The sequence below is a fragment of the Lontra canadensis genome, unplaced genomic scaffold, assembly GCF_010015895.1.
Source record: "Lontra canadensis isolate GAN:19392208 unplaced genomic scaffold, GSC_riverotter_1.0 scaffold25, whole genome shotgun sequence".
NCBI classification, from domain to species: Eukaryota; Metazoa; Chordata; class Mammalia; order Carnivora; family Mustelidae; genus Lontra; species Lontra canadensis.
Window position 1 is genome coordinate 8994867 of NW_022631019.1, and position 15538 is coordinate 9010404.

At 46.3% G+C, this 15538-nt stretch overlaps 1 protein-coding gene across 1 annotated transcript; it reads left to right on the plus strand.

Moving 5' to 3' along the window:
- Nucleotides 1-868: 868 nt before the first annotated feature.
- Nucleotides 869-15102, plus strand: AADACL4 (arylacetamide deacetylase like 4). Its single transcript, XM_032864051.1, has 4 exons — nt 869-1089; nt 5638-5854; nt 9067-9130; nt 14328-15102. Exons 1-4 carry the CDS (start codon nt 931-933, stop codon nt 15100-15102), a joined length of 1215 nt encoding a protein of 404 aa, XP_032719942.1. The 5' UTR covers nt 869-930.
- Nucleotides 15103-15538: the final 436 nt, after the last annotated feature.

Here is a 15538-nt window from a genome sequence, read left to right on the forward strand (position 1 = left end):
AACAACAGTGGTTACCTTTAGTGGTTAACCACTAAAGGTGGGGAGGGGGCGGTGGTGATGGGGAGAAGGGACCGTCTGGATGCTAGAGATGTGCTATATCCTGGTTTGGGTGCTGGTCTTTGGGTGTGTCCACTTTGTGAAAATTCTTTGAGCTGTATATTTAATGATTTATGTTAGTCTTACATATGCCTGGGTGTGCATACATTTATTTATTATAGCTAAATAAGATTTGCTTGACAAAGAGGATATTTGCACACTCAAGTTCTTTCCAGCATGATTCACAATTCTTCAGCTAATTATTATCTCCTTCTTTTAGAGGAGAAGCTCAGAAGCAGAGAACAGATATAACTTATCTAAGGCCACAGAGCCAGCAAGCCTAAAAGGCAGGATTCAAAGCCAGCCAGGCTGGCATCTGGGTACATCCTCTTGACCCTCCACTACGCTGCCTCCCCCCGCAGCCTAGATTCATGTGTCAGTCAAAGTGAGGCTGGGCCCACTAACTGGATAGAGATGTGCTTTGCCCACTGTAGCCACCCTCTGGCGAGGAAACCTGGCTGGGAAAGCTGGCTGCCTTGTATTCTACAGTTGAAAAATCAGGCCATAGAGGTCTGGGCAACCATGTCATGCCCAACTGGCAGGGACTGTTTGAGCCTGATCTAGCCCAAGCCTTTGCAAAACCCATCTACCGAGACACCCACTGATGGGCATGACTGGTTTTCTTGGTGCCAGCATTTTTCAGAGAAGTAGTCCTTCTAGCTCCTATTGGCTCAGCTGAGTTTACATGTAAGAAGACAGGTCAGGGCACTGTTTCAAGGCTAAGCCCCAAAACCGTGGAAGGCAGGAGACAGCTGATATAACCAGTCCAGGTTCTCCTGACACAAGCTCTCAGGCTGGCTCCACAGAGGAACAGCTCCTCAAAGCGTTGGGAACATGATTATCCTGGGGCTGGCACTTCTGGGCAGCTTTTTTGTAGGTGTCTTCCTCTGGGCTGTCCTTCAACACTTCCTCACAGCAGACATCCCCTCTACGTTGCAAAATCCCGCCAAGTTCAGATTTCTGCACTGCATGTTCCTGTACATATTCATTTTGGTGAGTTCGCTCTCAGGCTCTGTAATGGGTTGGGGCTCCCTTCCTCTCCCCCTGTACCTTGCCCCTCCTTTCCTCTTCAGACTCTCCCAAGGCAGCCTTTGCCACACTCTCTTTTGTGTCTGTGGTTCTGTTTCCCTTCCTCTTCCCTTCCTCTCTCCCACCTGCCCCCATTTCCTTCCTTCCAACCTCACTTACTGAGTGCCCATCCCTGGGCTGCTTTCTGAGGATTCGAAAAGGATTTCAGACCCAGTCCCTTACTTCAGAGGGCTTTCAGCCTACCAGGGAATGAACTGGCTTCAGCCACAGCATCTTTTGACCTTGATGCCCTTAATCGCCTATAGGTCTTCTCTCCCCCGCATAGAGTGTAGGTTCCTTGAAAGCAGGGACAGCCTTATCGACCTTTGCAACCCTGGCCATAAGCACAGACCTGCCGCCTAGTAGGTGCTTTCCATTTGCTGATCAAATCATAAGTGAATTCACCCAGCATGTCAGAGTGGCCATGCCGGCCAGGCTCTGAGCCGGGACCAGAGGTGTGGACAGGCCAGTCTGTGCCTAGAGCTGCAGCATCTGGTAGGAGACAGCCCACTGGATTTAACCCCAATATCCTAATACTGGGGGACAACAGCCAAATAGTTCATGCTGCTTACCCGGCGGGAGGTGCAGAGGTAGAGCAACTGTAGAAAGAGGAGGACAGAGGCCTCAGTAAGGAGCCGAGGCTGCCACCAGCCTGCCAGTGTGTGCATCCCAGCCCTGGCTATGGGATCTTGGGTCATGTACTTAACCTTTCTGTGTGTGCTTCCTCACCTGTGAAAGGGAAACAACAGTGTCCATCTCATGAGGTTGGTGAAAGACTTAGACGAAGTCATTAGGGCTCACTGTGTTTGGTGAAGAAGTAAAATATCTCTCTGTGCTACTGGAATGTTCCACTGTGGATATGCATGACTCTCTGAGATATGCAAAAGTCTAGTTTATAATTACAGAAATGCTACTGGCTCCAGGAAGACAGGCTGAGCGCGCAAAGCTCTCATCCCTCTTATTTACCCTGGCCATGCACTTCGCCTGTCTCAGACCAGTGGGTGATTTCACATGGAACTACAGGGTAATGTGAGACCCAGGAAAGTCCAGATCTTTCCAACCTTCAGTATTTTTTCAAGAGTCGCTCACAAGCTGCCAGCCCTGCTGATGACCGCCGCGCGGGGGCGCTCGCAACACGGGCAGTGATAGACCTTGGAAGTAACACAGCCAGTTATGTTGCCAGCAAGAGGGGCTTATCCAGGAAGAGCAGAAGAATTGCAGTGGGGGACATCCAAGTCATGGCAAACCACAGACAAATCCAGAGATCAGAGGAGAGAAACCCTTCTTTACCGAGAAACAGAGGAGGGGAAGGGCGGCTTTGAGCGAAAGTCCCTTGGAGGAAAGATGGAGGCCCGGGCTGGGATCACTTCTCATTGGCTGAGTCGTGGTATCTTCTTATTGGCTGAGCTTGTTGCTAGGTGAGGAGAAGTTCTTCCTCCTGTTGGAGGAGCAAAGCAGGCTTCTTCTATGGGACGTTGAGCTAAGTCTTCCCAAGGGTCTGCAATGGACTGCACCTCCCGAGGGCTCCCCCTGCTGGCTTCCCCCTGCATCTTCCCAGAAGTTTCCGTGCCCGGTTTTCACAGATCTGAAGACACTTGGGACATCCCATCCTGGGCCCTCCAGCACTGGCCCCAGGACACACTGCCCATCACGGCGTGCTGCTGATGAAGAAAACGATGCCCAAGTAGTTAGGGTTCATTCAGTTCTGGAAGACAAACAGGTACAGGAGGAATAAGAAATGTAAAGAGCAGGAGGAAAAGCCTAAAAAGATTTTATGGCCCAGAAATCAGGTGCCTTCTTTTGGTGTCAGACAACCCTTGGTCTGAGCCCCAAGTTTCCCACTTGTTAGCTTTGTGGCCCGATGTCTTTGAGCCTCCATTTTTTTTCCTTTGAAAAATGAGGATAGCAAGAGATGCTTTTTTATAGGGGTGATGAGGGGATTGAATGGGAAATGCATTATCAGGTGAGCGGCACAGTGATGGGCACACAGAAAGGGCTCAGTGTAAGTAGATTATTGGTAGTATACATGTCAAGTCCCTGAAGGCAGAGACAGAGCACTTCCTGAAATTATTCTGTAATAATTTTGCAGTTTTACTAAAAGATTTAAAGAACAATATAACAAGCATTATGGATTTTATTTTAAAGGCGAAATACTGCTAGAATATTTTGTGAAAGTGTTTCAATCTCTGTCTAAAGTTCTGGACCTCAGATGTCCCTAACCTGCTGATGCTCCCATTTATACTACTACTGATACATTATTAGAAATTTTATAATATGGGCGCCTGGGTGGCTCAGTGGGTTAAACCTCTGCCTTCAGCTCAGGTCATGATCTCAGGGTCCTGGGATTGGGTCTCAGCGGGGAGCCTGCTTCCCTCTATCTCTCTGCCTGGCTCTCTGCCTACTTGTGATCTCTTTCTGTCAAGGAAATAAATAAAATCTTTTAAAAAAAGAAATTTTATAATATATCTATAGTAATATGATATTGATGTGATGATGATAATATTTACATACAAGCAATATATTTATTATAGTTATCTATACATGATACAGTTATATTATAAGTATTAATTTTTCTTCCCTTGCCTTTGTCCTACATTACCAGCTCTGGAAACTATGGACTCACGGTTGGAAAAACCACACCAAACCAAATCTAACCTGGCCATATCTAGTGACTTTGAGAAGGTCATGCTAAGAAAGGCTTGTCATCACACTGTCTTGTTCAAATTCCCTGAAACATTTACTCTTCTAGATGTTGGAGGCAAAAAGATGAATGAGATGTGATGTCAAGCAAAATGCTGACAAGAAGCATTCAGTCTGGGTGCGGGGGGAGACATATGGGTGGCCATAGCATGTAATATAACCTTGAGGGTCTCTGAAGAAACCTTATGGCTTAGAAAACTTAGGGCACTCAAGGAGACAGCAGCCTTCAGTGTGAGTGGGAGGGATGACATCAGTCAATGAGAATGTGGTCTTGAGCTTGGAGCTGAAGGACAGTTTCACATCCATCTACCTAGTGGGCAGGTAGAAGGGCTCCAGGATACCATGTGAGCCATGGATGAGTACAGGGAGTTTGAGGAAACTGCTGGGGAGGAGACAGGCATTGGAGCCCACTTGAACTGAGAGGAAGTGTCCTGATGCTCAGAGCTGAGTTGGCTGGTGAAGTTCCAAGCTGTCTCGATACAGACATCTGGTGCCCTGAGATGGGGGTCAAGCTCACCTCGTTCTCCAGTTGAAGCAGGGAAATAATGGTTTTGTTTGGAGTTCTCTTTCAAGAAATCGAAGCCTTGGGGAATGCATTGGGATATCCCAGAGGACCTGGGACAAGACACAGTGGGTGTGAGCAAGAGAAGGGGTGGCGCTCATACTTGCCAGGACCCACCAGGGAGACACTCCACATAGTGGTCACATCTAATTCCCAAGTCTCATCCTTGGGCTATGGACACCATTTTATTTTATAAATGAGGGAAATGGAAGCTCAGAGAAGGTAATGGCCAAGGCCATTCAGCTAGGTGGTGATAAGCTAAAACTCGAGTTCAGATTTGCTTGACTCCAGAATCCAAGCTCTTTCTACTTTAGTGGTTTAGAACACATGTTCTGTATCTTACCCGTTGCGGGCAAGGCACTTGACTTTGGTTTGCCTCAGTTTCCCCCATCCATAAAATGGAGCTAATAACTGTGCTTGACTCAGAAGTGTCGCTGAGAGGCTTAATCTGGTTCATAACCACCTGGTGTGCTGTATGTGACTCATAAGTGTTAGCTGTTCTTATTTTATTATTATCATCTCATGTTGTTTTTCTTATGACAACGACACGTGTTTAATGTGAGCTCCTTGGAAGAGTTGATCCAAAATGGTTGGAAAGCATTTTGTACATGCAATATTACTTGTAACTATACTTCATGATATATATTGACATTTGTTTATAGCTAGAGTGACCATATTAGTTTAAAAACAGTGGAATTCTATGCACATGTGTCAAATGAATGGCCTTGTGCCATTGCCCCCTCCTCCTGAGTCAACAGCAGACGTCCCTAATGGTTACTGTCTTCTGTTGAACACAAACATGGATTAAGAATCCATCATAACCCAAGGGCAATGGCAGCTGCAGACCAAGGTGATGACCCTTTTTGCCATCTGAGGCTGGAGAGCCGAAGAGGAGGGTTGCCAGCCAGTTACCTAGGACAACTGGCTTTGTTCAAGTCAGTGACCAACATCTCAGCCCAAACGTGGTTGAGCTTTTTGGCAAACTCCTACCATTATTCAATCAAAGACTTTTGGGAGGACATTCTGAAAACCAAGCCCTCCCTCTGGACACAACCTAGAGCCTGTCCTTCCTGATGGGCCCAGTGTCCATGTGGATGAGGTAAATGAGAGATTGCAAAGACATCCTCACAATTATAGGTGACAGGTGTCATCACAATCCAGATGGGTCCTGACCTCTCCTACGGTTTCCCTCTTTCTCTTACCTCCAACAGGCGGAAATATTTGAGAAGTTGGGAATTTGCTCCATGCTCAGATTTCTCAAATTATTGCAAGCTTGTGTGAGAATAAAGAAAGACGATAGACTTACGGTAACTGACCTGTATTTTGGGACCATACCTGTGAGGCTGTTCCAGCCCAAGGCAGCGTCTTCTGGCCCCCGGCGAGGCATCATCTTCTTCCCCGGAGGAGGCGGGTTCTTGGGGAGCCTGGGTAAGAAGAACTTCATCTATGTGCACAGATTTGACCACCCTTCCCATGAGAACCTTTTTGGAATAACTTAAAGGAATCAGCAGTTGGGGATTTTTATAGGGAGCCCAGACTAAGGGCTCTGGGCTCACGTCAGCAGATGGTGTGCGTATCTATATAGAAGGTGTTCTTTTCTGTATTGTAATAGTTCTCGGTCAAGGTGAGGCTAGTGCTGTGTCTCAGTCGGGCTTTCACGGACGGCACTGGGGTATTGCTTCCTCTTTCTCTCACCACTCACTGACACCACTGGCTCTTCCTAGCTGTTCTCCCACACTGCATCCCAAACCCATGCATTTCTCCTGAGCTCTGAACCCCACCATGATCCAAGACCCCATCTTCTCTTGCCTGCCCCCTTGACCCTCTTGCTTCTCCTGTTGCTTCTCAGTCCATTCCTCGCCTGGCAGCCAGAAAGAGCTTTTAAGGAAATAAAAGCCAGAGCTTCCAAGGCCTGTGCCAAACCCTGCTGGTTGCTCTCCAGTGCCCTTAGATGGAACCAAGCTCTCAGGCTCTGATAGCTTTGGAGGCCCCTGCCCACCTTTCCGACCAGGTTCCCTGGGTCTGTCTCCTCCCAAAGCAGTTCCCTGCAGCCGCACACACTCCCGGCTCCTCCTAACTCTGAATCCTCTGCACTTGCTGTCTGGGCCTCCCCAAAAGCTGTCTCGCCCCTCCTGGCTTTGCTTCACTGGCGGGTCCTTGTTGTCCTTCCAGTCCCTCCTCAGAGCTGCTTCCCTGAACACCTTACCTAAGGAACCATCCCTTAAGAGTGCTATGCCCCTGTCTCCATCCCTGACATCATCCCTTTACGTTTTCTTCATGGCACTTGTCACCGTCTGAATTTATCTGGTTCCTTCTCATGCTTCCTTATTTACGGTCCCTCTTCTGCACCTAAAAATGGAAACTCCAAGCGTACCTGGAAGACTTGTGTTTTCTTTTCTGTCTCCTCCCCAATGCCTTGCCTGTGGCTTTACATTTTCTAATGACTCTCTGGGTGCATGAATATGGAATATGGATGGGTGGATAATCAGGTGAAAGGATGTGTTCATGAATGAACACGCAAATGGATGGACAGAAGGATGGACAGATGGTTGGACGCCAGCGAGGTCCCTGGAATTAGGGTGTACTGCCACCTGGTGGTGGAAATAACAACAGCCTCATTTGCTACCAAGATGCTCTCCTCCTTCAGAGGTCCACGATGGTTATCTCCCACCTACCCGCCCCAAGACAGTTCTTCCCTTTCAGAGGCCTCCAGGAGCACCCCATTAGGGGGTTAGGCCTGTTAGCCTTCCTCCGTGGGCCACGATGTTATTTCTAAAAGTAAAGCCAGGACGCATTCAGCAAATATTCCCTGAGTATTTACCTACCTTGTGTCAGACTCTCTTCCAGGTCTAGGGGACCGAGTGGAGAACAAGGAAGACCCTCATGGAGCCTACTCAAATGAGGAGGCTGGGCAGTGAAAGAGAAAACGAACAAGTTAGGGTCATTTCACAGAGTGAGAGCACAAGGAGATGGAATAGAGAATGATTTAGATGCATCGTTAGTCTTTCCTGACAAAACCTCTCCAAAAAGTAAAATTTGAGCCAGGCCCAAGCAACCAATGAGTAAGATCCGGCCCTACAGAGGCTGGGAAACACCCTCTGGGGACCGGGGAGGCAAGAGAGTCTGGGGTGGGGGGCTCTATCTTGAAAGGGGCACCGAGAAACACAGTCTTCAAGATTAATAATATTTTTTTGCAGGTTATTCAAAAATTCAATAATAATGCAAAAAAAAAAAAGTCCTATGATGAACACACGGTCAGCGTTCATCGAGTGGTGGGATCCAACGGGGGTGGGTGAATTGTACAAAGGCAAGGCAGGCTCTCGTCTACTTGAGATTGTCATAGGGAAATCCGTTCATCATGGATCCTGGTGGCATTTACTTGGATTCCCTAAAGCAGTATTTACGTTGGTTGCTGAGCCTCTCAGCGCCCAGGGCAGGTGCCTCCCTCGCCTCCTGCCCTGTTGGGTCTACACGGAAGGGAGCGCAAGCACAAAGCCCGAAACAGGGGCTTGAGGGAAAGGAAGTAATGTCCCAGGGAGGCAAAGCAGGGAAGCGGGGGAAATGGCGTGGGGAGGGCCAGCCGTCGTCTCCACACAGGCTGTGCTTTGAAACCCACCCCCTGTCCCGCCTCCGGGGTGTTTTAGAGTCATCTCCACACCCAGGTCCTGCCCAGGCCGCTGTCCAGCTCAGCAGTGGGGCCCAGGCATCAGCATTTTTAAAAAAGCTCCCAGGTGATGCTGATCTGCGAGCAGGGTGGAGGCCTCCTTAGGAGCTGCTTGCTCCCCAATCCAATGTGACTTCTCCTCCATCACCTCCCCTGAGCGGTGTCAATGAAGCCTGCACCCCCTGACCCCCTCGCCCCCCCCAACCCATCACTTCTCTCAGTCAGATCAGTCATTCCCAACTTCCCGGTTGTTGGCCTCATGGGCGTGATCTGGGAGCTTCTGCTGCTCGTTCCCCAGCCCCAGAGACACTAGTTTGGTTGGTTTGGGGCTCCGCCTGGGCATCAGGACTTGGAAAAACCCTCTGGTACAACTATGCAGAACCAAGGGGGACCCCCACTGAATTAGAGGCTTATGTGGTACATATATGGTCTGGCACTGTGCCAGCCTGGCTCATGTACTGTTGAGAATGGACTTGTCCTCTGAGAACCTCAGAGGTACCACTCGGCTAATAGCAATGGCCCATCCCTCCATTGCTTATTTCTTAGTAACACATATCTGTATGTACATGTGTGTAATTATCATTAACATTCTAGGGCAGGCCTACCTCCCTTCCCTGGTCTTGGTCCTCCCTGGGCCTCAGTCCCCACCCCTCCACCCCCACTGTAAAAGGAAATGTTGCAGCTGGTGAGTCCCTGAGGTGTATCCGAGCCCCAACATCTAGGAACCAGGGGCAGATGTCACGTGTCTGATATGTGGCCTGGTTTTTGGTTTTGCCCAGGCAGAGCCACCCAGAGTCACTGCAGAGGAGGCAAGAACAGGGACAGAAAGAGAACATCACACCCAAAGCTGAAAACTGACAGGACTGACAGGCTCTGCCTGAGGTCCCAGGAAGGGGTGGAGGTGGGGGTGGGCAGGGATGACATCCCTAGAGGCCACTCAGGGTGGCTGCTGCTGTGACCAGTTCTACTCTTGCAGACCTCTTCCATAGCCTGAGCAGTTTGCTGGTCCTGGAGACGGACTCCGTGCTGCTGTTGGTTGGGTGAGTTGCTGTAGAAAGTCAGTGGGGGTCACAGGGGTGGGAGAAGGCAGGCATGAGCACGTGGCTGGTTTGTAGAAGAGAGAGAGAGAGAGAGACCCTAACCCCAAGAGGCACTCTTGCACGTGCACGCACGGACCCAGGCACGGCACTGTTCAAAAGGGCGAAAACCCAAAAACAACCCAAACGCCCATCAACACAGAGTGCATGAAAAACCATGGCAAGAAGCAAGTGTGGGCGAGGGTGGGGAGAAAAAAGAGCCCTTCCAGACTGTTGTGCGCAGCCACTGTGGAAGACAGTGTGGAGGTTACTGAAAAAAAAAAAAAAATAGAACTACCCCATGATCTGGTCATTGTACTCCTGGGTATTTACCCAAGGAATAGGAAAACACTAATTTGAAAAGATATATGTGCCCTTGTGTTTATTGCAACATTATCTACAAGAGCCAAATTATGGAAGCAACCTTAAGAGTCCATCAAGAGGTGAATGGATAAAGATGTGAGATATATATATATATTTTTTTTCTTTTTTCAACCATAAAAAAGAATGACATCTTTTTTAACTTTTAACTTCTTTTAATCAGTGATTCCTCACTTACATACAACACCCAGTGCTCATCATAAGTGCCCTCCTTAATACCCATCACCCAATTACCCCATCCCCCTACCCACCTCCCTCCATCAACCCTCAGTCTGTTCTCTATCATTGAGTCTCTTATGGCTTGCCTCCCTCTCTCTAAAAAGAATGAAATCTTGCCATTTGCAACAACATGGATGGAGCTAGAGAGTAATGCTAAGGGATAGAAGCCAGAGAAAGAGAAATACCATATGACTTCAATCACATGTAGAATTTAAGAAGCAAAACAAGTGAACAATGGAAAAAAAGAGACAGATCAAAAAACAGACTCTTTTCTCCTTTTTTTTTTAAGTGATTATTTAAATTCCAGTTAGTTAACGTACATACATAACTAACATCCAGTTAGTTAACCTAGTACAGTACAATGTACTATTAGTTTCCGGTGTACAATATAATGACTTAACACTTCCACACGTCACCAGGTGCTCATCACCACAGGGGCACTCTTTAATTCTTGTCCCCTATTTCCCCCATCCTCCTCCCCTCTGGTAACCATTAGTTTGTTCTCTGTAAGTAAGAGTCTGTTTCTGTTTGCCTCTCTCTCTTTCCCCCCCTTTGCTCATTTGTTTTGTTGCTTAAATTCCACATGAGTGAAATCACATGGTATTTGTCTTTCTCTGACTGACTTATTTCACTTAGCATCCATCCATGGATGCTAGCTCCATCCATGTCATTGAAAATGGCAAGATTTCCTTCCTTTTTAAGGCTGAGTAATATACTGCTGTGTATATACACCACATCTTCTTTATGCATTCATCAGTGGATGGACATTTGGGATCCCTTCCATAGTTTGGCTATTGTAGATACTGCTGCTTTAAATATTGCAGGTGCATGTACCCCCTTTGAATCTGCATTTTTATATCCTTTGGGTAAATACCTAGTAGTGCACTTGCTGGATCATAGGGTTGTTCTATTTTTAACTGTTTGAGGAAACTTCAAACTGTTCTCAGAACGGCTAAACCAGTTCCCATTCCCACGAACATTGGAGCAGGATTCCCCCTTCTCCATGTCCTCACCAACACCTATTATTTCTTGTGTTGTTCATTTCAGCCATTCTGACGTGAGTCGGTATCTCATCGTGGTTTTGATTTGTATTTCCCTGATGATGAGTGATGTTGAGCATGTATTCATGTGTCTGTAAGCATTCTGGATGTCTTCCTTGGGAAAGTGTCTGTTCATGTCTTCTGCCCATTTCTTAACTGGATTATTTGTATTTTGGGATGCTGAGTTTGATAAGTTCTTTATACATTTTGGATACTAACCCTTTATCAGATATGTTGTTTGCATATACTTTCTTCCATTCTGTAGGCTGCCTTTTAGTTCTGTTGATTATTTCCTTCACTGTTCAGGAGCTTTTTATCTTGATTAAGTTCCAATAGTTCATTTTTGCTTTTGTTTCCCTTGCCTCCCATGATATGTCTAGTAAGAATTTGCTGTGGCTGAGGTCAAAGAGGTTGCTGTCTGTGTTCTGCTCTAGGATTTTGACAATTTCCTGTATCATGTTTAGGTCTTTCACCCATTTTGAACTTATGTTTGTGTGTGGTGTAAGAAAGTGGTCCAGTTTCATTCTTCTGCATATGGCTGTTCAGTTTTCCCAACACCATTTGTTGAAGAGACTGTCTTTTTTTCCCATTGGATATTCTTTACTGCTTTGTTGAAGATGAGCTGGCCATAGAGTTGTGGGTTCATTTCTGGGTTCTCTATTCTGTTCCATTGATCTGTGTGTCTGTTTTTGTGTCAGTACCATACTGTCTTGATGAATAGGGCTTCGTAATAAAGCCTGAAGTCTGGAATTGTGATGGCACCAGCTTTCCTTTCTTTTTCAAGATTGTTTTGGCTATTCTGGGTCTTTTGTGGTTCCACACAAATTTTAGGATTGTTTGTTCTAGCTCTGTGAGAACTGTTGGTGTTTTGATAAATTACATTAACTGTGGAGATTGCTTTGTGTAGTTTAGACATTTTAACAATGTTTATTCTTCCAATCCATGAGCATGGAATGCTTTTCCATTTCTTTGTGTCCTCTTCAATTTCTTTCATGAGTGTTTTATAGTTTTCAGAGGACAGATCTTTTACCTCTTTAGTTAGGCTTAGTTAGTTATCTTATTGTCTGTGGTGCAATTGAAAATGGGCTTGATTCCCTTTTCTGTTGCTTCCTTATTGGTGTATAGAAATGCAACAGATTTCTGCACATTGATTTTATATTCTGCAACTTTGCTGAATTCATGTATTAGTTCTAGCAATTTTTGATGGAGTCTTTCAGGTTTTATACATAGAGTATCATGTCATCTGCAAACAGTGAAAGTTTAACTTCTTCCTTGACAATTTTGAGGCCTTTTATTTCTTTTTCTTGTCTGACTGCTGAGGCTAAGACTTCCAGTACTATGTCAAATAGTAATGGGGAAGGTGACATTCCTGTCTTGTTCCTGACTGTAGGGGAAAGGCTCTCAGTTTTTCCATTGAGCGTGATATTAGCTGTGGGTCTTTCATATATGGCCTTTATGATGTTGAGATACGTTCCCTCTATCTCTACTCTGTTGAGGGTTTTTATCAAGAAAGGATACTGTATTTCGCCAGATGCTTTTTCTACATCTATTGACAGGATCATGTGGTTCTTATCCTTTCTCTTACTAATATTACATAACTATTTAAAAAATGAACTGGGAGGACACCCCAGAATGTGAATGCATCTTAGCAGTATAAAATTAAGTGAACAGTTTTTTTTAAGTTACATAAAGCCTGAGACTCTTTTTATCAAGTTAAAGGCAAAATCAAAAGAATATTTGTAAGGAATATGTATAGACATTATAAAACTATGTTAAAAGGAGAGAAAAGGGATGATGGATACAGGATTCAAGGTAACTGTTCTCTCAGATGGGGAAAGCAGTGAGATAAGATGCTGGTGGGGATATTACAGGGTTGGTTGAAGGTTATGGTCAAGGTCCTGGCTGTTGTTTGGGGTGATGGTTCTGCACATATTTATTGTGTTGTCAAAACAACTAACTAACTGCAGGGTAAATGCCAGGAATGTCTCAAGACACAAGAAGACACTGGGCAACAGTTTCAAGAAGGCAAGTGAAAGAAACTAAAAACTGCTCTTTTAGATTCAACCTCTACACTCAAGGCCTTTCAAATCTTGGCTGTCCCCAGGCTGAGTAGACAGTGCATCTGTGTGTCTTAAAGCAATTTATAGAACACCTCTGGTCTTCTTCATGAGATTGAGGAAGGCAATGTCTTTCCAGTACTCGACATACTTCCTGACCAGCTCAGCATTGTGTCCTAAAATCCCGTTGATAAGAGTTTCTGTCAGAATCTACATCTGAGAAGAACTTTGTGGTAATGAAAATACTCCTTGAACACATAAAAGTGTTAAGGAACACATGCATGAAAAACTTGCAGGAAATTGCTTAGGATACTGTTATTCTGGATAGTTGAAAAGACCCACGGGGTGCCTGGGCGGCACAATCCATTAAGCATCTGACTCTTGATTTCAGCTCAGGTGATGATCTCAGGGTTGTGAGATCAAGCCCCATGTTGGGCTCTGTGCTGAGCATGGAACCTGCTTAAGATTCTCTCTCCTTCTCCCTCTGCCTCTCCCGCTGTTGCTCTCATGATCTCTCTCTCTCAAAAAAGGATTTCCTTCCTTCTCATGGCCATATAATATTTTATTGTGGTGTACACATCTAGAAGTTCATTTTAAAGTCCTTTCTCTTTGCCCTTGAACTCCTATGAAGGGATACACTCTGGGGGTTTACTCAGAGCAGCCCTCTGGATGCTCGCCATAGCCAGAACAGTGTCTGTTTCCTGCCTGCCCACCTTTCCTCACCTTCACCCTCATGGTGCCTTCCAACCTGCTCCCTTTTCCCCAAACCCTGAAGGAAAGACAGCTACTTGAGTCATTAGTAAGAACAAACCTTGGTCATTAGATTTCTGAAGGAAAAATAAAATTCTTCCTGAAAGAAACTTCCCCTTTATTTTTTAAAGATTTTATTTGATTTTATATGACAGAGAGAGAGAGAGATCACAAGTAGGAAGAGCAGCAGGCAGAGAGAGACGGGGAAGCAGGATCCCTGCTGAGCAGAGAGCCTGATGCGGGGTTCCCAGGACCCTGAGATCATGACCTGAGCTGAAGGCACAGCCTTATCCCACTGAGCCACCCAGGCACCCCAAGAAACTTACCCTTTATTTGAGCTTTAGTTCCCTCAGCCCTTCCTCTCCAGATAGCCAGTGGGACGAACAGCAACTTCCTTTGCCTTTCCTGGCATTACTGGTTGTTTTGCTTCCACTTCAAATAGCTTTTGAGTTGCATAATTTTGTGTGGGGTGTGTGCGTCTCCTGGCAGCAGAAGGAGCCTAGTGTTGGAGTCAAGAATCCCTGCCTCGAAGACAAAGGTGAGGCTCTTCACATCCTCACCTCCATAAAAGGGAGATAAAAATCCCTTCCTATCAGGGCCATTCTCAGGGATTTAGTCAGAGACAGTACTGCAAGGAGGAGTCGAGGACACAGGTAAAATGGCTCCCAGCAGCTGTTCACACCGCTATGCTTTTTTTCCCTGCTTGCTTCTCAGGTACCGAAAGCTTCCTGATCACCATTACCCCAGCATTTACCAAGACTGTCTGAACGCCTCCATTCACTTCCTGAAGGCCCTGAAAACCTATGGGGTGGACCCCTCCCGCGTTGTGTTCTGTGGAGATAGCATTGGGGGAGGGCATGTGGCCTCTATCACCCAGGCTCTGGTGGGCAGATCGGATCTTCCCCAGATCAGGGCCCAGGTCTTGATTTATCCAGTTACCCAGATCATCAATTTGCAGCTGCCGTCCCACTTGCAGAACCGAAATGTCCCGTTCCTCTCCCAGAAGTTCATGATGATATATATGTTCAAATATATGGTTATCGACTTTCACTGGTGGGACGCCATCTTGGGCGGTGCTTTCATACCCCCGGAAGTCTGGAGAAAGTACCGGAAGTGGCTCAGTGCGGACAACATTCCCAGCAGATTCAGAAAGCCAGGCTACCAACCTCTGTTTCCCGGCCCTTTTAATGAGGCTGCCTACCTGGAAAACAAACATCTTTTCGACATAGAAAATGCCCCTCTGCTCGGGGATGATGAGACCATCGCTCAGCTTCCTGCAGCCTTTGTGGTAAGCTGTGAGCATGACATCCTCCGCGATGACGCGTTGCTCTATATGAAGCGGTTGGAGGACCAGGGGGTCCCCGTGACGTGGTGTCACGTGGAAGATGGCTTTCATGGGTCCTTGATATTTTTTGATAAGAAGTTTTTCTCTTTCCCATGCTCCCTGAAAATTACAAATGCTGTCATCAGTTATATAAAAAGCATATAGTAACCCTGGGGCTCCAGTGTCCTTTGGTGAATTCTCTTTTGCTGATTAAGGAGATGCTCAGTCAATGCTCCGCCCACACAAGAAGGATAAGGAGCCTCGGAACAGTCTTGCTTAGTACCTAAGAAAATCCAAAATGTTGCTTTTTCTTTCTGGCACCAACAGTGGTTAATCCTGGATCTAGCAATACTCGCCAACATTCTCACTCAGGTGAAATACATATCAAATAGAGGGGAAAAAAGGTCTTTAAAAATTTCTCAAAGCCCTAACACACAACCTCTGTGTAGAGTGAATGCCAACAGTTGGTCATACTGTCGCTGGTGAGTCTGTACTCAGGACGCTAAAGCTAAAGCCCAGCTTGGGGTCATGCTGCCTGTTAGAGGAGGGGACACCTAATTGTTCTTGGGGTCAGAGGTCACCAGTGAAATTCCAACAGACT

Coding starts and splice junctions, on each gene's coding strand:
- AADACL4 (XM_032864051.1), top strand. CDS start 931: ATGATTATCCTGGGGCTGGCACTTCTGGGCAGCTTTTTTGTAGGTGTC. Junction 5,855..9,066: donor CGGGTTCTTGGGGAGCCTGG/GTAAGAAGAACT, acceptor CTACTCTTGCAG/ACCTCTTCCATAGCCTGAGC. Junction 9,131..14,327: donor TCCGTGCTGCTGTTGGTTGG/GTGAGTTGCTGT, acceptor CTTGCTTCTCAG/GTACCGAAAGCTTCCTGATC.